Source organism: Gymnogyps californianus, chromosome 11 (assembly GCF_018139145.2).
Source record: "Gymnogyps californianus isolate 813 chromosome 11, ASM1813914v2, whole genome shotgun sequence".
Classification (NCBI taxonomy): domain Eukaryota; kingdom Metazoa; phylum Chordata; class Aves; order Accipitriformes; family Cathartidae; genus Gymnogyps; species Gymnogyps californianus.
The window spans coordinates 3,802,091-3,826,081 of NC_059481.1; the positions used below are offsets into that span (position 1 = coordinate 3,802,091).

Genomic DNA, 23,991 nt, shown 5'->3' on the forward strand with positions numbered 1-23,991 from the left:
TTAAGAGGGAATAACTTTGTAATTTTATGTTCTGTCTTCAACAGAAAAATTTTTCAATTCTCAAGATTATCTTGAGCTGTCCAACAGATTCCCCCGCCAGTCCTGGGAAGAAGCTCGACAGTTCTTCTTGAAAAAATAAGTGTAGTATTTGGTTTTAAAATCCCTAACATCGTCATGCTGACCAGTTCCTGCTGACTACCTTCTTTAAAAGGCTATTCCGAAAAGTTTTTGATACTCTAAACACGCTGTAGATATATAATTTGCACTATTTATATCATAAGTACTGTAGATACTTTCAAGTTCTGTTTTGTAATTTTGATAATTTGAGTTTATTTCATTCGCATATCCTATGTCATGACTTGGGTATTTTCTGCCCTGTGATGTGGTGGTACTTGCACTGCAGAACTGCTGAAATAAGATTGCAAATAGAGAAAATATGTTCTATGTATCTTGTAATAAAATAACTTATTCTGTCTGTAGTGTGACTTCTGCGTTACAAATGTTGGTGTGTTTGAATTACCATAAGCAACACAAGGCTCAGAGAGAAAAAAAAAAAAAAAAGAATCCTAAGATGTCTTTCCAGTTAATCAAAAGTCTAAAGAATTTTTCAGATTTGGCTCTGAGGAAAGTTCGCTTATAATTTTTTGGTGATTTGGGACAAGTCACATAATACAGATTTTTTTAAACCACACGCATTTTTAACGTTTCGATAAGACTTTAATAACGCTTGTTTAAACCTCGTGATGTTCTCTTAACGGTGAAGGTTCCATGAAACAAAATTAAAGCGTAAAAACGGCGGCGTGTCTCAGCAAGATTTATTTTCCGCGCCTCTCACCGAAGGCCCCGGCGGCGGCGGCTGCTGCCCTGGGCACGGCCCGCGCGCGGGGAGCGGCTGTGAGGGGGCGCGGGACGGCCCGGGCCCCGCGCGGCGGGGACGAGACTTCCTCAGGCAAGGCGCCGGCGGCGTCGCCGCGCCGATCCCGGGCTACAGGCGGCTCACGGCCGCAGGGACCGGGACTGTCCCCTCTTCGCGGCCTCGGGCCGCGGCCCCCTCGCCGGCCCCAGCGGCCAGGCCCGGCCCGGCACGTACCTGAGCCGGCGGCGGCACTCCTGACCCGCCCGGCCGGGCCGCCGCGCTGCCTGAGGCGAGGCCGCCGCGCTGCCTGAGGGGGGAGCGAGGGCTCCGCGGGGACTCGGGTCCCCCGGCCGCCTCCGCCCAGGCGATTTTACGGCCCGGGCGGCCCCGCTCCCAGGTGACGGAAACGGCTTGCTTCAGTCTGCGCCCGGGAGACCGCGGGGAGCTGAAACCCGACCCGGCCGGAGCCAGGTAACTGCGGGGGCCCTGCGGCGGGGTTGGGGGGGCGGGAGATCCCCTTCCCACCTGTCCCCGGGCCAGGGGGGCCGCCCGCCCCGGCGGCAGCAGAGGCGCCCCTGGCTGTGGCGGCCCCTTCGCCTCTCCCGCCGGCGCGTCGCCGGCAGCCCGGGCTGCTCCGTGCACCCCGACGGCAACTGCGGGTCGGCCGCGCGGGCCAGCTCGCCCGGGGGGGGCCCCGTCCTCGCACACCCGCCTCCTCAGCCCCCCCCGGGGGTGGGGGAGCCGTCCCCACCCCGGCGCCGCGCTGCCCATCATCCCCTTGCAGCCCGGGGGGCTCGGGTAGGGCCCAGCTCCCCTCCCGCTCCCCGAGGGTGCGGGCCCGATTGCCCGGGGATGGGGACGAGGGGGCGGCTCGCCGTGGTTTAAGGCTGCCCGGGCCTGCGATCCCGTCGGGAGCCGGCCCTGAGCGCATTCCCGCCCGGGTAACGGGGAGGGAGCGGGAGCCGGGGCGGCCCCCGCCGCGCTCCCAAGTGATGCCGAAAGCAGATAAGGAGCCGCCGCCTGCGTCTAGACGGGGGGATGAACACGCGCGAGGGGACGGTTCGCCTCGCCGCCGCCGCCCCGGGGGAGCCCCCGCGGCCGAGGCCCCCGCCGCCCCCGGGGAGGAGGCGAGGCGGCCCCGCACCGCGGCAGGTGCGGGCACGACCCGGCCGGGCCCGGGGGCTGCTCCGAAAGGGAAACCTGCGCTCCGCCTCCCCGGCTATAAATAAGCGGCCCCGGTCGGGAAAGCCGATTAGCGCGGTGCGGGAGGCCGTGCCGGCAAAGCCGGGGCTGCGTCCGTCCCGACCCGCACCCCGACCCGCGACCCGCTCCGCGCCCCGCTCCGAGCCCCGACCCGCGCCCCGACCCGCGCCCGCTCCGCGCCCCGACCCGGCCGGCAGCGCGGCTCCGCGCACGGCGAGCCCCTCCGCCGCCCTCCCGCCCCTTTTTTTTTTCGTTTCAATCCTTTCCTTTTCTTTTTTTCTCTTTTTTTATTAAGTCCAAAATATTTAATCCCACTATTCAACCGCTGACTCTGACAATAAATAACAATAACTTACTTTTGTTCGTTAAAGGCTCAAACAATCCGTCCTCCGTCCATTGATAACTTAACATTATTAGTACTGGTTTTCCCGTTAAAAAGTCTCGTTTCCGTGTCCCGTTTTTCCAGCGATCGTGCGGGGCCGGGCGCCGCGGCCCGGGAGAGGCATCGGCGTGAGATGAGGCTGGACGGCGCGGCTCCGCGGAGGGAGGGCCAGGCCGGCTCCGCGGCCGCGGGAAGGCGCGCACGCCGGGGGAGTCTCTCCCCCTTTTGTATTTCTTTTCCTTTTCCCTTCCAAAAAGGGAAGAAAAGCCGTCCCCGGCGCAAGCGGCGGGCGAGGCAGCCTGTCACCGTGCCGGGCTCCAGCGGGGAAATCCGCGTTTCTTTGGGGAAAAGAAACATCGAAATCCGCAGGGAAAAAAAACCCAAACAACGAAATAACCAGGGCGGGGGCTCTCTCTCCGGTCTGGTGAAGGCAGCGAGGATCCCGGTGCTTTTTTGGCCGTCAGTAACATATTTTTTGTTTGTTTTTAAATAAGAATAATTAAAAAACAAAGGCGTTTGTCCGGCGCTCTGGGAGCGGCCCGGGGCCGGGTGTCTCATGCAGGGAGCGCAGGCATGCGGAAGTCCCGCGGCGGCGGGCGGCCGGGCCGCCTCACGTCTCGGCCGGGCTGGGCACCATGCTGTTGGGAGTGTCGGGGAGCTGGGAGGACAGCGAGGTCACGTCGCTGCCGGAGGAGGTGCCCAAGGAGCCGGACTCGGAGAAGGAGACCTGGGGGAGCAGCGGCGGTGAGGGCCCGGCGCGGTCCCCCCCCGCCCCGTCCCCCTCCCGCAGCGCCCGGGCCCGGCGGGCCGGGGCCTGCCCGGCCCCCGCGGCCCGACGGGGCGGCGCGGTGCGGTGCGGTGCGGTGCGGTGCGGCGCGGCTCACCAGCTGCTGGAAGGCGGCGGGCTGCTCCAGGTCGCTCTGCAGGGCGAACTCGCTGAGCGCCTTCCAGGGCGGCTGGTAGGTCTGGACCTCCACGGCGCTGCCCTGCACGGCGCTCTCGTGGCGGATGGGGCTGCCGGCCACCAGCGGCGTCCCGGTGAGGCCCTGCAGGCTCTGCGGGCACACGGGGCTTCAGCGCGGCTGCTGCCCGAGCCTGCCGGCCCGGGACCCCCTCCGCCCCCCCCCACCTCCCTCCCCGGCGGGGCGGGCGGGCGCTCACCGTCTTGTCGCTGTGCTGCTGCTGCTGGAGCTGCTTCATGAGGATGGACTTCTTCTTGTCCTTGCAGCGCTTGTTCTGGAACCAGACGCGGATGACGCGGGGGCTGAGCCCCGTCATCTCCACCAGCTGCTCCTTCATCAGGGCGTCGGGGCGCGGGTTGGCGGCGTAGCAGGTCCGCAGCGTGTGCAGCTGCTTCTCGTTCAGCACCGTCCGCACGCGGGTGGTCTTCTCCGCCGCCTTGTGCGCCGGCGGCCGCGGGGCGGGCGGCCGCCCGGGCACGGGCTCTGCGGCGGGCGGGGAGGGCGCGCACCGTCAGCGCCGCCGCCCGCCCGCCGCAGCCCCCCCGCCCCCCCGCCGCCCGCCCCGAGGGGGAGCCGGTACCTGCGAGGTGCGCGGCGGCGGGCGGCGGCAGCGCGGGGCTGCGCGGCCCGCGGGCGGCGGCACCGTCGGGGGGCGGCCCGTGGTCGGCGCGGCAGAGCAGGTCGCGCTCCCGCAGGCAGAACTGGTCGCCGGGCAGGAGCTGGCGGCCGCAGGCGGCGCAGCGGAAGCACTCCAGGTGGTAGACGTGGTCGCGGGCGCGCATCACCAGGTCGCTGCTGCTGAAGGCCGCCCGGCACTGGGCGCACTTGATGCCGAAGAGCCTGCGGGGACGCGACGCGCCTTCAGGGCCCGCGGCCGCGCCGTCGGGGCGGCTCCGGGCGGCGGGCAGCGGCCGAGAGTCAGGTTTTCGTTTGGGGGAAATTCGGGGGGGGGGGGGGTTAAGGGGCTTTTGTGCTTTTTCGGGTTTTGGTTTGGGGCTTTTTTTTAACGAGCGTCGGCGCATTCGGGGTCACCTGCTGTAATCCCGCTTGCAGTAGGCCTTGCCGTCGCGCAGGAAGCATGTGCAGGTCTCGTCCAGGGGCTGCCCGCACTCGGCGCACTTGAGGCAGGCGACGTGCCACTCCAGGTCCGGCGACACCCGCAGCAGGAAGGGGTCCTGGATGCGGCCCCCGCAGCCCGCGCACAGGGCCAGCCCCGGCCGCCCTGCCGGGAGCGAGCGGGGCACGGTCAGCGGCAGCGACGTGCAAGAGCAGAAGCGCCAGGAATTAGGGAAAGACACTTTTTTTTTAAACTTTTTTTCCTTTTTTCTTTTCTCCCCCCCCCCCCCCCCCCCAAAATAGGAAGAAAGAGAAATAAAGACAGAAACACGGAGGGAAAGAAAGGATGGAAACAGGAAAGGAGAGAAATAAATACAGCCAGAAATAAAAAACCAGAAACTTGATCGAGGGAAATAAATGCAGAAAGACAGAGACATAAAACTACAATTTCGGGAAAGGAAATAAAAGCAGAAACACAGAAACACTAAAACAAAAACTGAGGAAAAACTGAAAGAAAGAAAAAGAAAGAAAAACGGAATGACGGAAAGAGAACCAAAACCAGCAAAAAAAACAGAAAGAGACAATTAAAACGGGAACATGGACAAATGAAAACAGTAAGAGACAAGAAATCAAAGAGACATAAAGAGAAATAAACCCAAACAAAACCAGAAGAACAGAAAGAGAAAGAAATAAACAAAAACGGAAAGAGAAATGAAAAAAAAAGAAAGGCAAACCGAAACACGGAAAGAGAGAAAGAAAGAAAGAAAAACGGAAACACGGGCAGAGAAAGAGGGAAGGAAAGAAAGAAATGGAAACAGCAGAAAGAAATGAGATCAGCAGCGCGGACAGCCGAAAGGACAGGCATTCGGTGAGAAACGGAGCCAGCTGGGCCGGGGAGCGCTGGGCACGAACGGGAATAGCGGCACCGCAGATGCCACGGGCCGAGCCCGCAGCCCCCCGCGCCCGCCGCGGTGCCGCAGCCCTTCCCGGCGCTGTCACCGCGCCCGCGGGTCCGGGGCGGCGCGGCGGCCGCCAGCCCGCCCGACGGCAGCGGCGGCGCGGAGCTCGGTCCCGCAGCGTCCCGCAGCGCCCCGCGCCCGCCCCGCCGCGCCCGCCCGCCCCGGCGCCGCGTTGCGCCGCGCTGCGCTGCGCGCACTTACTCTTGGAGGGCTCCCCCATGGCGCCCGGGAGCGGCCGCGGGAGGAGGATGTCCACCATGCGGGCGGCCCCCTGCGCACCGGCCGCGATGCGCGATGCGGGATGCGGCGCCGCCGCTCCACCACTACCCGCGCCGCGCGGGGCGGGGGCCGCGCCCGCCCCCCCGGGCCCGCCCCGCCGGGCCGCGCCGTGATGTCAGCGCGCACCGGCCGCCGGGGCGGGGGGGGGGGGGGGGCGGTGCTGACCTCACCGCGCGGCCCCCAGAGGCGATTGGCGGCCGCGGGGAGGGCGCCCGCGGATTGGCCGTGGTGAACAATGGGCGCGCGGTGGCGCGCGGCGGGGCGCGGAGCGGTGCGGAGCGGCGCGGACTCCCCCCACGCCGCCCCGCGGGAGCCCGGCTTGGCGTGGCCCGACGCCGGCTCGGGCGGTGCGGGTAGCCCTGTGCGCCGCGGCAGAAGCTCCTCCGCGGGGGCGGTGGGTGCGCGCCTCAGCGCCCTGCGCACCGGGCAGCCGCGGGACTCACTCGGCAGCCGCGGCCGCCCGCGGGACCCTCCGACCGCCTGGCGCGGTGGCCGGCGCCGTGCGCCCCGGCCCTGTACGCGGAGGGAACGGCGGCATCAGCAGCCCGAGGAGATGGAGATTCATTTTAGCTTTTTTCCCCTCTGTTTTCCCTATTATTTTCCTTGACCTTTATTTCGCCTTTTATTTTCTCCTTTTTTTTCCCTTTTTCTGTTCTTTCCCCTCTCTTTCGCCTTTTATTTCGTTGTCCCTTTTCCCTGCGTTTCGGCGTGCGGCAGGCAGGTGCCCGCGGACGGGCGCGGCGGGACAGTCCCCGGCGCTGCGCGGAGGCGCATCCCCGCTGCAGACGGGAAGGGGGCTGCGGGGCGGCCGCCCGGTAAAGGCTGCGCGCCGGCGGAGAGATTCCCTGCTGGGGGGCGTGCGCGGAACGGCCGCCCCGACGGACCCGAACTGGACGGCCGTCATCATCGGGGCGGCCGTCCCGGGCAGCAGCCGCGTGATGAGTTGAAATTAGAGGAAAAAATAGTATTTTACCGCATTTTCATGCACCTGATCCCATGCTGTTCCTGCAGCTGAACCTCTCCTGTTGCTTTTTTATCCCTTCTATTCATTTTTCCTCGCTCTTTCCCCCCAGTCTCCATGGGCTTCCTGTGCATTAGCAGAAAAATAGGGAGAGCACTTCAGCGGCCTTTGACTCAGTTTTAAATTCCCAAAGAATTCGCAGCACAGCGGCACGAGTAGCTCAAAAGGTCCGTGAAAGCTTATACATGCTGGAATTGAGATTGCTGCTGTCTTGGGGCTTCGGTCCTGTCCCTCTCCTCCACACAATCACCTTTTTCATTTTACACACGGAATTCGACAGGCATAGACCAACCTGTATGGCTTGGGAAGGACATGGTGACTTTAAATTTTGGCTCAGGAAGGGCAGGCTGTGCTCATTTTGCTCGGAGGAGGGAGGCAGGATGGGTTTTCCAGCTGAAGCACTTGGTTTTTGTACAAGTCAGGCACCCTGTAGGTATGCAACCCCAGAAGCTGAGGAGGGGGAGAGGACGATTTGGATCACGGGCGTTTGACTATTTGACCCACTCTCCCCAGCCCGACCACAGCCCCTGCTACGCCTTCGAGGACCCCAAACGTTGAAAGCAAACATTTAAGTTTGCGCAAGAGTCGAGGGGGGAAGCAGGAGAGCGTTTGGGGTACCCATTTCAGCAGGGGCATGTGTTGCCAGGGGATTTTGGCATCACTGCCCCCCCCTGCATGTATGAAGGTGCAGAGGGTGCGGTGCGGCAATGACACCCTCAGGGCAGGGCGAGCCCACGTGTCCCTTGCCTGCGTGGCAGTGGCAGGGTGGCCATGGCGCCTGTCCAGCGTTTGTGGTCCGACCGCTACTTGCTGTTAGCATGGCTCGTTTGCCAGCGGCAGAGCTGAGCTGGGAGGTGAGCGATGCAAAGGGCATTGGAAAAGTTTGGCTGGCTCTTCAAACTGGGGTGATGTGGGATGGGTGACGGGAACCTCCACAGCGCTGCCATAGCCGTGGAGCGGCACGGGGTGTCCTGCCCATGCCTGGGCGCCTGGCAGGAAAGGGGGTGCAGAAGGGTGACTTCAGTCTGAGCCGGAATCCACGGAGTCCTGAGTGAGTCAGTATCTGCATGTGTTAACAATAAAATGCAAAAATAAAATGTCAGAGTGATAGGAGAATGAGACACGTCTAAGAATACAGCAGCTTGGCAGGGATGCTCCATGTTGCATCACCCTTTTCTCACTCGAGGGCAGGGTCCTCTCTGCTCTCCCAAACCTCCCACCAGTTTAGGAATAGGAAAGGTTACAGCTGAGCCAGCCAAACTTGTCCAAAGCGGCACAACGCTGTGCTGCAGGCACACCTATGTCAGTACAGAGCAGTGTGCAGACACCAGGCAGGTACGGTGGGACTGGACTCAGTTCGTGACCGGGCAGGCAGTGCTGCATGGGCAGTTTAGTAGAAAACCCCAAAAAAGGACTTGCCAGGGAAATGCTGAAAGCCCTGAACCTCCTCTAGGTGATGTATGAAAAACTATAAAATGACTACAGGTAATGCCAAGAGGCATAAAACCAGCCCGATACCACCACATTTTACAAACAGGTTAATTGTTGGTTCATTTGGGAGGGGGTAAGGGAAAGCACATCATAAAATCATAGAATAATTCAGGTCAGGAGGGACCTCTGGAAAACCGCTTTCAGGTCGCTTGGAACTGCTGGAAGCATTTGCTAGTCAAAACCAAATGCAATCTCTCCTGACACATTGATTACTCCTTGCTCTCCTCCACCCAGTGTCCAGAGCTTCCAATCGCTTTCGGGGTAATTCCGGTTGGGTTTGGTGTGAGAGCTGGCAAGGACTGCCTGGCCGCAGGGTGAGGCTGGCTAACAGCGCTTCCCACTCTCTACGGAGCAACTCTTTGGTTTTTGCTCCCAAATAGAAATACAAGTTCCCTCTAGAACGGGGAAACGGTAACAATTTTTTTGTTTGCAGCAGATTGCAAAGGCAGTAAATGCTGATTCTTTCAGAGCCAGCCATGGATTAAGTCCATTATAAAATTAAAACAGATGGAACACAATTTCACTTACATTACAAAAAAGGACAGGAACCATCTGCAATAAGATTTAGCATTGCAAAGCTATTGTTATCATGTTACCATTAAAACCTTTGATGAAGGGTTTTCTTTTCTTTCATAAACTTGTTCACATAAAACAAATGTTTTATTTATCCATCTTCCTAAGATAATCATATTTTATTTAAAAAGATGACATCTCTCAAAAAAACAGCTCTTGGTTCTAACAGAACTTGTGAAAACAAAGAAATGTTGTAAAATTCCAATGTCGAACCATTGGGGGCTTCAATGGGGAGGATGTAGCAAAAGGAGAATTCCCTGTCCATTTTTCCTTTAAAAAACATCTCCTTGTGTTTGGGGACAATGTCTGATACTGAAAATAGATAATTAATGAGATAATGGGATACTGCATGTCACCTCCTGTCCAATGGGATTATCTGATGGCTAATTATGGACAGATTGTGATTAATGTGATTATGGATTGGATATTAATCTGATTCTGGATTGATCTAGTTATGTTTTAGTCTGCTCCAAATGGTTAATGGGATCTGAGATAATAGAAATGCAGCTTGCACCAGATTTTGCCACATCAGTTGATGAAGTATCTTTTGATCTGGGTGGGTTGCGAACAATAAATTATTTACAGCTGTTGAGAAAATGACTCTTCCTTAGAATGTAGTCATTCATTTTATTTTCGAGAGCCTTTGAAAACAAAATCAATATCCTTTTTAAAAGGAGATGTTGACAAAAGAAAGGCACGTACATAACTCACAAACAAATGTGACGAAATTAAACAGTGGTTAACCCGGTGGCCTAATGTCTGGTGATGCATTTGAATTGCTATGTGGAGCTTTGGGCTCAATTCTTCTGAGACCAGCAGGGGTTGGGAGCATTGCAGGGGAAGAGGGCCCAGCTCTGGGGAAAGTGGTATTGCACAAGAGCTACTGCCAGCCCTGCTATTGATTAAGAATCAGCCATGGTAAAATGGCAAAGGGAGCCCTTGCCATTTTTTCCCCTCTGAATAAGAAGGATTCAGTAAGTTCATGGGTGCAGAAAGGACTCATTGGCCCATCTCATCTGGCCTCCTTCATACCAGACCATGCAATTGGATCCAGTACTATTATTTCTTCCCCTTGCAGTGAGCCTGTTAATTTATGGTTGACCTCAGTCATGTCTCCCAGAGCTACATCTGGTCTTGATGTGTCCTGCCATTGCGGGAGAGGCTGCCCCGCTCCCTGCGAAGCCATCCTGCTTGTTAACTACTTTCACTGAAATGGCAAATTAAGTGTATATTTTAGGTTCAAGCCCCAGCCGCTGGATCTCATTATGCCATTATCTGTGGGATTAAAGGCAATGGGTAAGTTGTAGCATCTTAGACTTCGTGACAGGGCAAGTGGGAAGTGCATTAGCCTTCGTCATCAGGTGGCATAAGCTGCAGGTAACTTCACCAGAAGGCGCTCCTCTCTCAACAGGCTTTGCAATAAAAATAAAAAATCAAGCATGTCCCAAAACACTGAAAACAGAGGCCTATTGCAGCTGCTGCGCTTAGCACTAAAGTGTTATTCACTGAGCTGAAACTGAAGGAAAAAAAGGAAAAAGCAACTTTCCCTGAAGTGCTTGCAGGCATGGAAAGGGCCGTTCCCCTGGGGTGATTTCACGCGCTGGCTGTCCCTGCCCCTTCAGGAACGGCTTGGGCTGGCACGAGCGGGAATACAGTGGCATCTGGATTCCTCTCCAGCAGTGTAATGGGCAGAAAAAGCAGCTACCTGTTTAAAAAATAATGCTGCTCTAACTCGGCAGTGAATTTTACACGCATCTCCCATTAGCGACAAGGCGAGCTGCGTGCCGGAGGAGGGTGGCAGGTCGCGAAACGCCCATCACAGGTGTCTGCACTGGGAGGGGAGCAGAGCCCTCCCCGCCGGCATCGCTTCCCTCATCCTCCGCACACACCATCGCCACTCCTGGGCAGGACAAGCTGCCTTCCAAGGTAACCTGAGCCTTTGCTTCCAGGAGGTTATGAGGGTCCCTTTTCACCCATGACCTCGGCAGAAGGGGCTTCTTTAATTCCACTGGTGATCTTGTTCTCTAGGAATATGCAGCAAATGTGATGCGGTGTTGCTCCCTGATTCTCTGATTACTTGATTGGCACATGCAAATGACCAGCAAGTGAGAAGAGTTTCTAAGGAAGGGAAGACACCTGCCTGTAGTGGTTTTGTAGGCTCAGTATCAGTAGAAGGGTTGTCCCTGCTATGGGGTGCCTTTGGGGGAGTTCTTTCCCCCACTTTGGAAATAGGGCTCATGGTGTTGTCCTCATCCAGAGGGCTGCTGTAAGGCCTCGTGAAAGACTAGCTGCTGATCTGAGACACACAGGTGAGTGGTTGTAAGATGATCTGGGCAGAGCATTAAGCACACCTGTGGTGGTGTTTTATTATAAAGGAACTCAAATGTCAGATGTGTTGAGAGGTATTTTTGTGCCAGGGAGGATGAGGAGCAGAGAGCAGGGCCCCAGGGAGATAGGTCCCACATTGTGCAGAGGGTCCCATATTTGTGGCTGCGGGGAAGGGGTGAGTGCAGGGGGACAGGCAGTGTCCTGGGGTGGCTGAACCACTTGGGACATGCAAGCTTGCAGTGCTCGGGCACAAAATACTTCAGCAGCAGAGATCTCTCCTGCTGCTGCTTCCAAGGTGGGTTTTTGTCCCGTCCCTCCTTGCTGCCGCCCGTCCAGTGCTGGGCTGTGGGTCCTGCCCATCGGCTCAGAGAGCCCCGCTGAGCCGTAAGCAGGTTGCAGTTGCTTTAACGTTATTGGATTTTGACAGATTAGGAGGCGAATCCTTTCGTGTGTGTTGGGGAAGCTTCCCAAATGAAGCTCTTTTAATTTATCTGAGTCAGCTATCCCCAGGATGATTGCAGGAGGAGTAAGCTAAGGATGACCTGTGACAGAGGGGACCATCATAGCAGTAATAAAAAAATTCCTGCCCTTCACTAAATCCCTTAGTCATAAGGCTGTATTAGCTGGATTCCATATGTTTTAATTAGGAATTATGTATTTTAAGGGAACAAAAATCCAATTCTAGTGGAGACATGATTACATATTCGTAATGGTTCTCGTTTCATTTGGCTTTTGTCGAGATACCGATACAGCTCTTGTTTGCAACCACATTTTTAAAAGTTTGAGCGATCTGTGTTATTGATTTCTATTTGTTTTTCTTCTTCCCCCTCCCAATAGTGTGAAAAAATGTAATTGCCTTTCCAATGCAGAAATTGGGTCAGCAGATCCTAATGAAATAATCCTGGATAACAATGCACCATACAAGGATCTGCTTCCACTAATTAATGACTAATTTTTCTTTTGAAATACAAAGTACTATCCTCTGCCTGCAGTGGACAGTGACTCCACCTTCAGCGGCACCCGTTTGTTGCATGTTTTACCATTTTTATTATTGTCATACCCTAGGTGGGAAGGTCAAATAGAAAAAAGCTTTTTGCCACCGTTCAGCTAATATGGATCATGCTGATATAATTCCTACCTGATTACAGTTATAAGCTCCTAAAACACTGGCCATAAGTGATAAAGACTTCCTTTGTGCTTCAGGGTGTAATCCGCATCAAGCCAGTTTCAATAAGGATTATGTGCATCTGAAGTGTTACTGAGGTTTCGAATCACAATTAGAAAACATAATAAAAAGCCTGTCACGTCTCTGGATTGGTGACACTACACCTTGAAATCTGACCTAAAGGGTGGCGATGTCACTCTGCTCATGAAAATACGATGTATGCTATTAAGCCAGATACATAGTGAAAGGATCAATTTATTCTGAGCTATGATGCAATTAGGTCAATTTTGATAGTAGCTCACTTTAGTTTTGGTCTGAGGTATTAAGAAACAAACTCAAATGAGATTTTTTTTTTTATTTTTGTGCTTTTGGGTTTTTAGGTGTACATGTGTTGTTTCTTTTTATTAAAGACTTTATCCCCATGAGATGTGCATGTTGGAAGTTTTGGAGCTTAAAATAGGATTGTGAAATTGCGTGCCACGCTTTTAATGAGTAAAACACCTTAATTAAAAAGACCTAATGGCCAAATTAAGGATACCCAGAATGTTCTTATTTTGTATCCTTATTTTGCTTTTGTTGCTCCTTTTGTTGGATTACCTAGTGTGCAGATAGGGATTTCTATACTGTATAAAACTTCACATCTCTAAAGAGTTATGCTGCACCTTAACCATCTCTCAAACTGCCGGTAAAGAGCTGCTTCAATTATTTATCCTCTTCTCAAACCTATCTCAGTGTCCTGCAACTTCAGCAAAGTCATCCTTCCCCTCAGCTTCATGAAAACTTTTTTTTTTTTTCCACTTGGTCATTTGCTCAATCTAGGAGATGCACAGGCAGCCCCAAATACTCATTCTGTTTTCTTCATTTTTTGGGGACTGGCTGAAGGGTGGAGCCAGGCCTGGGCAGAAGTTAGAGCAGCCCTGGAGCTACTTTAATCCGTATAATCAGGCACAGGCCCTGAAGGAGGTTTGCCACCTCCTTCAGCTCTTCCCTCCGCAGCCCTCTCTCGGGGCTTGGGGAGTTTAGGTAGTGCTCCGGGGCCAGGAAGCTGGAATATGCAGTACAGCTGCTTTTCTTCTACTATAGAGGCATTTGAGATTTGAGACAAAGTAAATTGTCCATTCAGATGCTTGCATTGCTGGACCTGGTTAGCTTTTGCTGAAAAGCACTAGTCCTCTTTGGCATCTGATGTGAAAATCATGTGGCAGAATAAATTTTAGAGGTGGGTGATCCTGTGCCAAGGCTGTGGCAAAGCCGAAGAGCCTTTTTGATCAATTCGCCTTCTGCTTTTCTAGGGGGCGCCTCAGAAATGCAGAACGAATCACTGACGTGCTGCGGATCGCTGCTGGCTCTTGGGAGAACGGTCCAATGGCCACAATTGTTCAGGTTTGTTGTTTTGGTTTTTTTTTTTTTTCTCTAAACCACTTCAGGATGGGAAGGAAGAAGCTGCATTTGTGGCTCGCTATCTAGCGATTTCTGGGATGGGAGATCAGTCGGGAACATCCCAAATCCATGCATGCTCAGGGCTCCTGGGCTGGCGGACTGGTTATTCCAGCATGGCGGCTCCTGCCAGCTTCTCCAGGACACCAGGTTTTCACATACTTTAGCAGTGAATTTGGCCTGAAACATTTCGCTTCATTGATTTTTTTAAATCCCTCTCCTTGCCACCTGGAAAAAAATCTGGAGATATGGAAAAAACAGCAAGTCCCAGCCTGGCCCCTGGGGCACCCTGGTGCTGTGGAAGGGACAGGCACAAAATGTCTTGCTTTGGTTCTGAGAAATCAGAATAATAAATAATAATAATAAAGGTCTATAAATTATTCGGAGCCAATGAGCTATTCTGCAATGCCATTGCAGGGCCAAACACAGGGGTATGGATGAGGCAGCTGTAAATCTGGACTGGCGAGGGGATGCCGTCCTGGGCTGGTGTTACCTGACTGGTCTTTGAAGCTGTCAGACTGTTTGGACAACTGGTGGGTTGCAACGTGTGGGAAGCGCCGTGATGTCTGGCCTCTCCTGTGTGCTGTGCACTCCATCCCCATGTCGCCTCCTTTGCTCTCGCTGTGTGTCTTAACACCAGGGGGATCTGGCAACTTGTGGGCAGCCCCAGGCCTGGACATGCCCCCAGGGTCGGGGCTGAGAGCCTGCCTGCGCTGGCCGTGGCCTCCCAGACTTCTGCTGGCTCCGCAGCCGCAAATGAAGACTTTCCCCTACTTTTTCTTCGCAAGGCACATTTTTATTGGCTTGGGATAGGATCTGTCTGGAGCATTGGCATTTGCACGCATAACTCCACTTCCTGTTGTTTTCTTGTCTTTAAAGGGCTTTAACTCTTTGCAGAAACAGTGCAGGGGTAAAAGGAAAAAAGAGGCCGCAGAAGGCTGGTGTTGGTGACAAGTCAGTTTGGGCGGGAAGGCGCACGTGCTGCGGGATGGACTGGTGCCCCTTTCCCCTCGAGGTGCTCCGCTGGAGCTGTACGTGCCCCCTCACAACTGCAGCAATTTTGCCTTGCTTCCTGGTACCGCCCGAACAGTGAGGGCGAGGTGCCGGCCCCGGCCCAGCCCGTGGGACAGCGGGGAGTGGGGGGGTGCCGAGCCCTCCGCGCGGTCCCGCGAGCCGAGCCCCGCCCCGCCCCTGCAGTGGCGGGTTCCGGTGTTGATGTATCCCAGTTCTCTGCTGCCCGCAATAAAGAACCGTGCTGCGCGCCCCCCGCCAACGGTCCCGCACGAGCCGCTGCAACCGCCGCCGCGCGCGCCGCCCCGACCGGCGTCGGGGGTGGGGGGCCACGGGGCACTCTCTGCCGCTCTCCATTGGCCCGCCGCTCCGGCCAATGAGGCGGCGGGGTGGGGCGCGGCTCTCGCGAGAGCGGCGCAGGGCTGAGGCGGCGGAACGATGTTGCGGGCGGTCGCGGCGCAGCGCTTGCGGCGGGCGGTGAGTGCGGGCGGGGAGGGCGGGAAGCGCGCGCGCCCCTTCGGCCGCGGCCGGGGGGGGCTCCGCCGCGGCGGCCGGGGCGGGGTGCTGAGGGGTCGGTTGCCTTCCCTCCGCCCCGGCCGTGTGGGCCCGTGCCCAGTGGGGCAGAGGTGGCGCGGGGCGGGGCGGGGGGCCGAGCTCCGCCGTCGGCCCGCCCGGCAGCAGCGGCCGAGGGGGTGTCCGGGGGGCGAGCACCAGGCGCCTCCGGGACCGAACTTCTCCGCTTCTCTCCCACACCGTGGCTGTTAAAAATAAAGTTTCTGAGTGGATGCCGGCTGCTTAAGAAGGCCGTTCCAGTGCTCACTGTAGGCGAGAGTTGAGGATTGTTGTCCTGTATGAAGAGCTAACGTAGTCATAAAGGAAGTCTTAAATTTCTCGGAGTGCTCGCTCTCATCCACCCTGGTACAGGACTAGCTGAGGAACAGGCGTACTTTCCTTACAGCTGGAAGAGACTTGGAGTTTGTTATTGCAAACTCTAACAACGTTAGAAAGACATTTGTGGCTCAAGGAGAGGCTTGCTGGGGTTTTGAGAGGTTAATACAGTGTTTCTCAGTCACAGGAACTCAGCTGTGCAGAAATGTGATTGCTTTAACTGTCACAACCGGTGGATGAAGCTAATGTGAAACACTTGTTGCTTTTCAATATTGACCTTCATACTGCTCAGCTGGGTGGAGTGCTGGGCTTTTGGAGGCCGTTTGCTGCTTAATGTGTCATGGTGGCTATGTTACCAAATTTAATGACTAGGTGAACTCAAGGTTAATTTGAGTAGATGATTTATGAAATGTCCCTGAATATCTGTTCGATCTTGTAGCATGCATTAGGTGACACTGCCTCCACTAGACCTGTGTGTAAATAGCCCTTCTAAAATAGCTTTAAATCTCGCAACTTTCTTTTTGAGCTCTCCAAGGCTTTTATAGGTATTACAGTTCTGTACAGCTCTAAAATAGGAATTATGAATGTATTAATCAGTTTCAGGTACTAAGAATGGCTTAAAAGAAAAGCAGAGGTAGACCAGGACATACATGATTTAGTTAATCTAAAAATTATAACTGTTGTAATCATGGACATCTTTCAGTTAGGCTGTAGGCTTTGCAGAGCAAAGGTCTTGATGATCTCTGGAGCTCCTAGAACATATGGTACTGCTATGTAAATAATACTTCGCTCTCATGATCACTGCACAATTCAGTTTCATGTCCTGGTAAGATGAGGTCAGCTCCTTGTTTTTCAGCCATATGCATCTAAAGTAATAAATTTATAAAATAAAGCCAATAAAGCATTGTGTGTGTCTTCAGTGTGTGGGTAACAATGTAGTCTGCACGAGAAGCAAAGCAAACTCCAGTTCAGCACTGCTAACGCTCATGCAGTTCCAAGAGTGAATAGTCTAGAGAAAAACAGGATGTGAGAGACCTGTAAAGTATGAGAAACAAGGAAAAGTTGGAGTTGCATAACTTAAAGATGGGAGGACTGAGGAGGAATATGAGACTGCAAGTACACAAAAAATTGGTGCAGAAGTGGCAATAAGCCATTTCACCAGTCCACGGATGAGAAAATAATAGCAGTTGGCTTAAATTGCAAGAAAGCTATTTAGGATAGCTATGAAGAGTTAAGATAGACATTAAGAAATCCTTTCTAGTTGAAAGGATAGTAAGTTTTTGGAATAGGTTGCCTAGGAGTCTTCTTCAGTGGAACACACTAACAGTAAGCTAGACAGATATGTTGGAAATAACTCAGATATGGTTGTTTAGCATCTGATGGAGGATAGCTTTGTACGAGCTCTTGAGGTCCCTCCCAAACCTGTAATGATATGAAATTGTGGTCATCAGAGTTGTCTTGCAGACTTAACAGTTAAGGGGCATTTTGAGGTCAAACATTCCTACCTTTATAAAACAACAAACAGATAATGTATTCTCTTAACATTCTCTGTTCTTTATCGTTTTTATCAGATAAGCAAGTGTCTGCCTTTTTTCCTGTTCACAATGTTGGGTTTTTTTCTTTTTTCTTCTTATGTGACTTACACAGCAGTTTGGGGCCAAGTTGATTGTAGGTGGATATAATACCCATGCCTTTAATTTTGTATCCAGTTGTCATTCAACCTGTGTTGAAGTTAGAATTTATCTTAAGGATATTCATGAAGGGCAAGCAGTGCTAGTCTTGACTGTCTCAAGTCATAAATGAATCTCTTGGTCTCCCTCACTTCTATTTCCACGCTGCCTCAAAAAAACCCCAGCAACAGGGTGAAAGAGTGAAGGACATTGTGGCGCTCTGTTTCTTAAGAAAACTGTTTTACTTTGTGTAATATTTCAGGATTCTGCTGTTGTTTAAAAGGTCCAGATAGAATAAAAGTTGCATTTGTTTCTGCAATATGTTTTTTTGAGGGGCAAGAGATGCTTTAGGGTTGACTTAAACAAGATAATAGGCATGTTCTTATGAAGATGTTGGAGATCTTCAGGTGAAAGTGGTCTTAACTGTCAGGCTTTCTTTCTCACTTTGTAGTATAGTATTTTACCATATAATAGCCTTTGAATAAAGTGATATGTCACTTGCTTAATTTTTAGTGATATTGAGCAGGTACTCTTATTTTGTCTTTACAGTGTTTTGGGCGTGACCCCATTTTCACAGCTGTTGGGTCTTTGAGTTCCTGTTGATTTCTTCAGAGCTTTCAATGTCCTGGTGTTTCTGAAAACGGTGGATTTTATTTCAGTCATATATATATCATGATGCATGTTTGGCTTTCTTTTTTAGCCTGAGATAATTCAGATAAATAGGTTTAGTAGCCTGAAAGACACCTTACTCAGAAAGTACTGGGCTACATTTGTAGTCTTAGGGAACACTTTGTATATATCCTTCAATTGTCATTGATAACCTCAGACTAATAACTTTTTAAGTGTATTCATTTATCTTGAGTTCACTTTCAGTAGTGTTGTCTGTATTTCAAAACAACTTTGTTGCTTTGATTTTTATGAATGGTTTGCATGGGATATATCTGGAAAAGTGTATTCTATATTACATCTTTCTATTGCTGCTTCAATTCCTTTGTAATTTTAAGTCTTTATTGTGATTCCTAAATCATTTTTATAAGTGTTTTCTTTATTTTCTTTGCTGTTCTTTGCTGCAGTTACAGCTCCTTTTCAGTTCAGGTGCCTTTAGTGTTGTTTTTCTAGTTGCGTTTTCTGGAGTTAAATAGCTGTCTCTTAGACCTCTTCTGTAGCCAGATCTGTACAGAGGTTCTAGGAGAAGTATAAGCTTTTTTGCTAGATCTCCCTCCTCTCCCTGAGCTTCCCAAATACTTTTTTTCTTTTTTTAAGTTTTGCAGCTGCAAGACTGTCTATTGATAGAATTAGGCATTGTTTTGTTGTATAGGAATGTAGCCATTGTCTTTAGTAATACCCCAATTCCTAGTTCCTGGAGTCAGTTCTTGGGAATTTTGCCCAGTGATAATGGGTCTCTGAGATATGTAATTCCTACTAAGCAGTTTTAAAATTTTAATTTCTGGCCAGTTTGCTTTTACAGCTAAGAAAATCAGCTCTAGAGATACCTTTGTGGGTCCCGTTGTTAGGTGCTTTTGCCTTGTGAATTTCTATTTCAGTTTAGTTCCTCAAACTTCCAGTGGTTCCTCTGAAGAGGCTGGGAGGCAAACTTCAGTTTCCTGGGTGAAGTTTCTAACAGCCTATTTCACATTCATGCATATTTGGAGTGTGGGGCCATGCAGAATACACCCGTTGGAGCTCTTGCATTTCCTGGAAGGACTCTTTGGCCGTCCCATCTTTTGTTCCTGTGTCTGCCACTTGTGTTACAGAGCTGATTTTATAATTCCTGCATTACAACGAGCATCCTTGGAGCAGGCTGCAGGCAGTTAGCTATCAACTGTTGACTGTAGAGGCCATTGATACCTGTCTGCTCGTCAGTCTTGCCAAGCAGCGAGCAAAGATTTACAACACTTTTGTCTGGGTGTTTCCAGCTGTTAATATGTATATTTTGTAGCATATAAGCTGCAAATCTGTATTTAAGAAGTGCTGGGCCTGCTTGTGTGCTGTTCAGGTGACCTGTCTATGTACTGAAAGACCAACATATGTTCAGTTTGCATTGGCGTTGCCATGAAGAGCAGATCACCTGTGCAAATTGAATGAGTACTTTGGATGTATGGGATGTTGGCCTCATGCGTGGGTTTATCTGTGCATATGTACGGGGCATGTCCAGATTTCTAAGATTTGGCTGGGACAGTAGCAGTGGGTAGTCTCAGTTATTTTGTCTGAAGTCTAGAAATTCAGATATTATGCTTAAATTGTCACATTCTGCTTGGAAAACATTGATGGGTTTCTCAGGTGGGGAGCAAAAAGATGCTTTGGGGAAACTTGAGGTGATAGATTCAGCGAATCCTTTGGTACTTTGCAGGTGGCTTAATTGATGTACACTGGACATCTAGGTTAGTCTTACCAACTTTTAGACGTCTGGAAGTCCAGGGCCAGGTTTGCTCTACAGTAAATGCTGGGTGGGAGGGGAGTGGGGAGTTGGAAACTCCAGTCGGTTTTCCTTCATAAATGTTTATTTTAGTATAAACTGAATCACTGTCCGGAGTTTCCACCAGAGAGGAAATGTAGATGTTTCTGCTGTAGAGGGAACATAGGTGCCTAGCTTCGATTTATATCTAAACCTAGGTGAAAGAAATTTCCAGTTCTACTGGTTGGTGGCAGATGTGTTCGTAATCTACTGGCATGCTTGAGAAGCCACTCGATTGCCCAAGTTTGTAGGATGTTTAACTGTAATTGATTTCTTTGGATAGCCTGATTTTCCAGAGCTTAGTTTTCACCAGGAACCTTCTGTGGCACAAGCGCTGAGTGCGGTTCCCTCTCAAGCCATTGTTTTCAACAGTTTGGTTGTTCTGTGTGTCTTATTTCTTGTGCTTTTTATCCTTGCTGTCAACTGGTTAGGTTTATATTCAACCTTCCTATTTTATCTAGGCTTGAAACTAGACATCCTGCCCAAGTAAAGGTGGAGAAATTATATCAGTGAAATAATGGGCTGTTCTTGCACATGTGCAGCTGGACAAGTTAACTTCATCAAAGTAACTACCTGTCTTCTTCATTGACTCATTGCAGATTTTCAGTTTTCAGGATCATATGTGACTGGATGAATTACCCTCTGGTTTTACTGCAGAATCTTTATTATAACAAATAAAAGTCAGGTTGTTTTGGTTTTGTTTATTAAAAAAAAAAAAAATTACATGTGTTAGTATATTAAAATTCAGACTCAGGTAGGAATCTTATTTGTCATCCAGGATTTTTACCCAAGATCTAGAATGTGACTTTTAATTTATTTTAAATCTGGTCTTGTCTTTGTGTTCAGAAATGTCATGCATGTAGGCATAAAGTGACCTTCCAGTGTGCAGTTCCCACAAATATAAAATATGGGATTATCAGTTTAGAAATAACATCTAGTTAATGCTGTAATATCCAGTCTGCTCAAGCAACATCCATTGCTCTTATTCTTTTTGGCTAAAAAAATTATTTCTCAGTTTATTCTAGAATCATTTGACAGAATGATATAGCGCTCCTCTGGTGGTGCAGTACTTATTTAGGGAAAAGATCATAATATGGTCAGAATTAAGTGTATGTTTAAAATGCATGCAGCTCCCTTTGGAAATCTGAAAACTTCAGAATCTTTCAGGAGCATGGTCCACTTTACCCTGCGACATGACTATAAATCATTGGAAAAGTGGGCTTTTTGCCACAAAAGCATGGATTTATTCTTCAAACGGTGACTAAAATCTCGTAACTTTTATTGCAAATGATGTATGAAACATAATCAAAAATATGGTGTCTGATCTATATTGGCAATAAATATTTTGTTACTGGCAATTGGCTTCAAGTGATCTTATAATCTTTAATCATTAACAAGTAACCTTAAGCATAAAAGATGAAATGCAGAGCACTTTTACAAGAATTCTTATTGTTTTAATCAAAATGACAAATTACAATCCTGATGCTGCAAAAACTTATCTTTGTATTTACATTTTTACACTGTGATTAGCTTCAGGGAAGTCCTCAGGATTCTCTGTGTGAAGTTTAGCACGTTGGTAGGCTTTGTGTGGTTGAAGTCCATGTTCAAATTCTAGCGCCTCAGATTTTCTGAAGCTTTTTTTCTAGTTTAAGTGGTGTGTAAGTGCATATTTGGCGTGAGCGGAGATGCGGTCAGAATATATATTTAAAAAAATAGTATTTGGCTGTGCAGTCTTTAACGTTGTGTTAGAATTTGTGCCTTGGTCATATTAATGAATATATTTTGTTTTCCATGTGTTCCATATTACATTGATCATAACTTGAGTCTTGATTTAGGCTTTATGTAGGATAAACAAAGACTTGAAGGACAATATTCCTGTTCCCACCCCAAACTCTTTCCCTACCCTAGTATTAGTCTTGGAGGAGTAACGCTTTTTCCAGGTTCATCTGAAAATTAGAGAGGAAAGTCTCAGAGCTTAGAATATTTTTGGTTTGGTTTCTTGGCAATTCTTTGCCTTTTTTTTCTCTTTTTTTTCCTTTCATTTTTGCTTTAGAAGTTAAAGTCTGTGTGGATGGTGAATTGGTCAAAATTATTATTTAAGGACCATTAAATTGTGGTGGTAGACTAAGTGGTCAAGTGTCAAATGTTTTAAAGGAAAATAGAAAAAAATGAACCTGATGCTTATCAACAGTTCTACTGGTGTGTTTTCAGGCTGTGAGCCCTTGCTGCTTAATTGTCATCCTGCCACTGCATACAATTTTGCCTTTATACATAAATAATTAAAAAAGTGTGTTCTGTAGCTAGATTTTGGCTAAAACCTGTAGTAAAAAAACCCAAAACTGACAACCCCAAAAAACCAACAGTAAATATTTATTTGCTAACCTTGATTTCCTTATGTCTTAGTCTTGGTGGTCTGATCTTCACTCTTTAAGGTACTTAGTTCAGTTGATCAACTGAGCTTGAATGTAATGTATTCTTAATATTGTTCAGTATTTTCCTGTGGAGGTTTTAGTTTAAACACAGCATGTTATAGATATGCTAAAGTCAAGCAAGTTTATACCTTTTTTTTTTAACACCTTATGTATTCTGCCTACTTAACAAAAATTATCTAGATTTAGCCTATTTTGTTTGACAGCAGTGTTTTACAGTTTGTATAATTGGTAACTTTCTGTAAAGCATTGGGTGCTCTTAGGAACATTTTTTTACTTAAATGCTAAGTATCAAACTCCTCTCTCTCTCTCTCTCTCTCTCTCTTTTCTTCAAAGGCATCGCTGCTCCGGAGGTTTCAGAGTACATTAGTCATAGCAGAACACAACAATGAAACTCTTACACCCATTACACTAAATACTATCACTGCGGCAAAACGTCTGGGAGGTGAAGTTTCTTGTTTAGTAGCTGGTACCAGCTGTGACAAGGTAGGAAATGATATTTTCATATGAATGAAATAATGAATGCAGTGAAACAGTACTTCGTAGCATCTTGGTCAGCCTGAAAAATAATCTGTAGTGAAGAGGAACTGTGCCAGGAATTGCTAATCTGCCAGAAATGTCCTGCGCTTGAACTGCTTCTCTTCTGAAGTGAAAATATGGGTATAGATTTCATTTCACAAGGGAGAGTATCAGTATCAGTTGTTATAAGCTTAAGCAAGCAAATTTTTATAGGACTAAAGGACAATTAACTTTTAAAACAATATTTCCCTGTAAAGTTTGAAAGACAAATATTGCAGTGCTAAGAACTTGGAAAGAAGCTTGCACTTGCTCAAATGGAAACCAACAGAAATGAAACAGCACAGTGACAAATAGGGCTTCTGAGCATCTTGCTTTTACTAATCAACTGGTAGTAGCATAGCGAGAGTGTGTTTGCAACCTAAAATTCTGAAATTAGTGCTTCTTGACATGTAGCTCACGTCTAAAAAAAGTTTCTTGTACGTTAGCTGTTGTATTGTTAGTCTAATTTTTACATGCAAAATCTAGAGACAACATAGTACATTAGTGACACTTTTATTCCAGCATGATGCTCTTGTGTGAACAGTAAAAGTACAAATAATTATGCCTGATACTTTTCATACTAGGCTATTGTTTATGAATTGTTATTCTGAAAGCAATATGTAGTATCTCATGCAGGAGGCATACTTATGGCAGCTAATTCACAAATAGGTGGAGAAACCTCAGTGGCTATTCTGAACTGAGACCCAGGTGTTCGGGGTAGAGGCCTGGAAGCAAATATTTATCTAGATCAAGAAAATGGGGAAAAAAAAAGTTAATTTTGCCCGATATGTCTGTCTTTGAGCTTCCTTATTCTTTGGCACTTGCATAGAAGAAAAATTATTGGGAATGTTTTATTTGTTTGTTTTTTAATACTAAGTATATGATGTCTGGCAACATATGTCATGCTGGGAAAAATTACTTTACAAAAAATGAATGTTTGGGGGTTTTTTAAGTTTCTTTGTAAGAATCTGTATTGATAGGACAAAAGAGCCAGTTACTCAAACAGACACTCTGTGGCAGCTACTGTGGATTTTTTGTTTATTTCCTCTTGTTAATTTTTGAGGGTAAACTGACACTCAGCAAACTCAGTAAAACTACACTAGTTTTGGGACGATGCATGTGGTCCAGACAATGCTGTCAGTCCTCTTCTCTCTGATCTGCAACAACCCTTTTATCATTTAAACTTCACTTCTGCAAATTTAAAGGAAAAAAATGCATAAATACAGAATTGGAAGTACACATCCCATCAGTAGGCAGTCAGCTGCAAA

General features: G+C 49.6%; 3 protein-coding genes across 6 annotated transcripts in view; 2 read left to right on the plus strand and 1 right to left on the minus strand.

Moving 5' to 3' along the window:
• SCAPER (S-phase cyclin A associated protein in the ER) overlaps positions 1-790 on the plus strand; it is a 169,124-nt gene extending 168,334 nt beyond the window's left edge. For both annotated transcript variants that reach the window (XM_050903319.1, XM_050903320.1), the window contains exon 31: positions 45-790. In XM_050903319.1, the coding sequence (XP_050759276.1) occupies positions 45-139 (95 nt within the window). In that variant the 3' untranslated portion in view covers positions 140-790. The remainder of the gene's footprint in view (positions 1-44) is intronic.
• A 2,261-nt stretch (positions 791-3,051) lies between these two features.
• ISL2 (ISL LIM homeobox 2) lies at positions 3,052-5,677 on the minus strand. Its single transcript, XM_050903554.1, has 6 exons — positions 5,620-5,677; positions 4,436-4,625; positions 3,984-4,243; positions 3,603-3,886; positions 3,326-3,496; positions 3,052-3,168 (listed from the first exon to the last, which is right to left on the minus strand). Exons 1-6 carry the CDS (start codon positions 5,675-5,677, stop codon positions 3,052-3,054), a joined length of 1,080 nt encoding a protein of 359 aa, XP_050759511.1.
• Positions 5,678-13,591: 7,914 nt separating this feature from the next.
• The window catches only part of ETFA (electron transfer flavoprotein subunit alpha), a 34,261-nt gene continuing 23,861 nt past the window's right edge, over positions 13,592-23,991 (plus strand). Inside the window, exons 1-2 of one of the 3 annotated variants that reach the window (XM_050903055.1) lie at positions 13,592-13,658; positions 22,502-22,651. In XM_050903055.1, coding sequence (XP_050759012.1) covers positions 13,641-13,658; positions 22,502-22,651 — 168 coding nt within the window. In that variant the 5' untranslated portion in view covers positions 13,592-13,640. Of the gene's footprint in view, positions 13,659-15,159; positions 15,201-22,501; positions 22,652-23,991 lie in introns of those variants that run through there. The other 2 variants (XM_050903054.1, XM_050903056.1) reach the window with 2 other exon arrangements.

What these genes read in the sequence shown, in the direction of transcription:
- ISL2 (XM_050903554.1), bottom strand. Translation starts at nt 5,677, where the DNA reads ATGGTGGACATCCTCCTCCCGCGGCCGCTCCCGGGCGCCATGGGGGAG. An exon ending in CGCCGCCGCGCACCTCGCAG is followed by an intron (nt 3,887 to 3,983) that starts GTACCGGCTCCC and finishes CGCCCGCCGCAG; the next exon opens with AGCCCGTGCCCGGGCGGCCG. An exon ending in AGCAGCACAGCGACAAGACG is followed by an intron (nt 3,497 to 3,602) that starts GTGAGCGCCCGC and finishes GTGTGCCCGCAG; the next exon opens with AGCCTGCAGGGCCTCACCGG.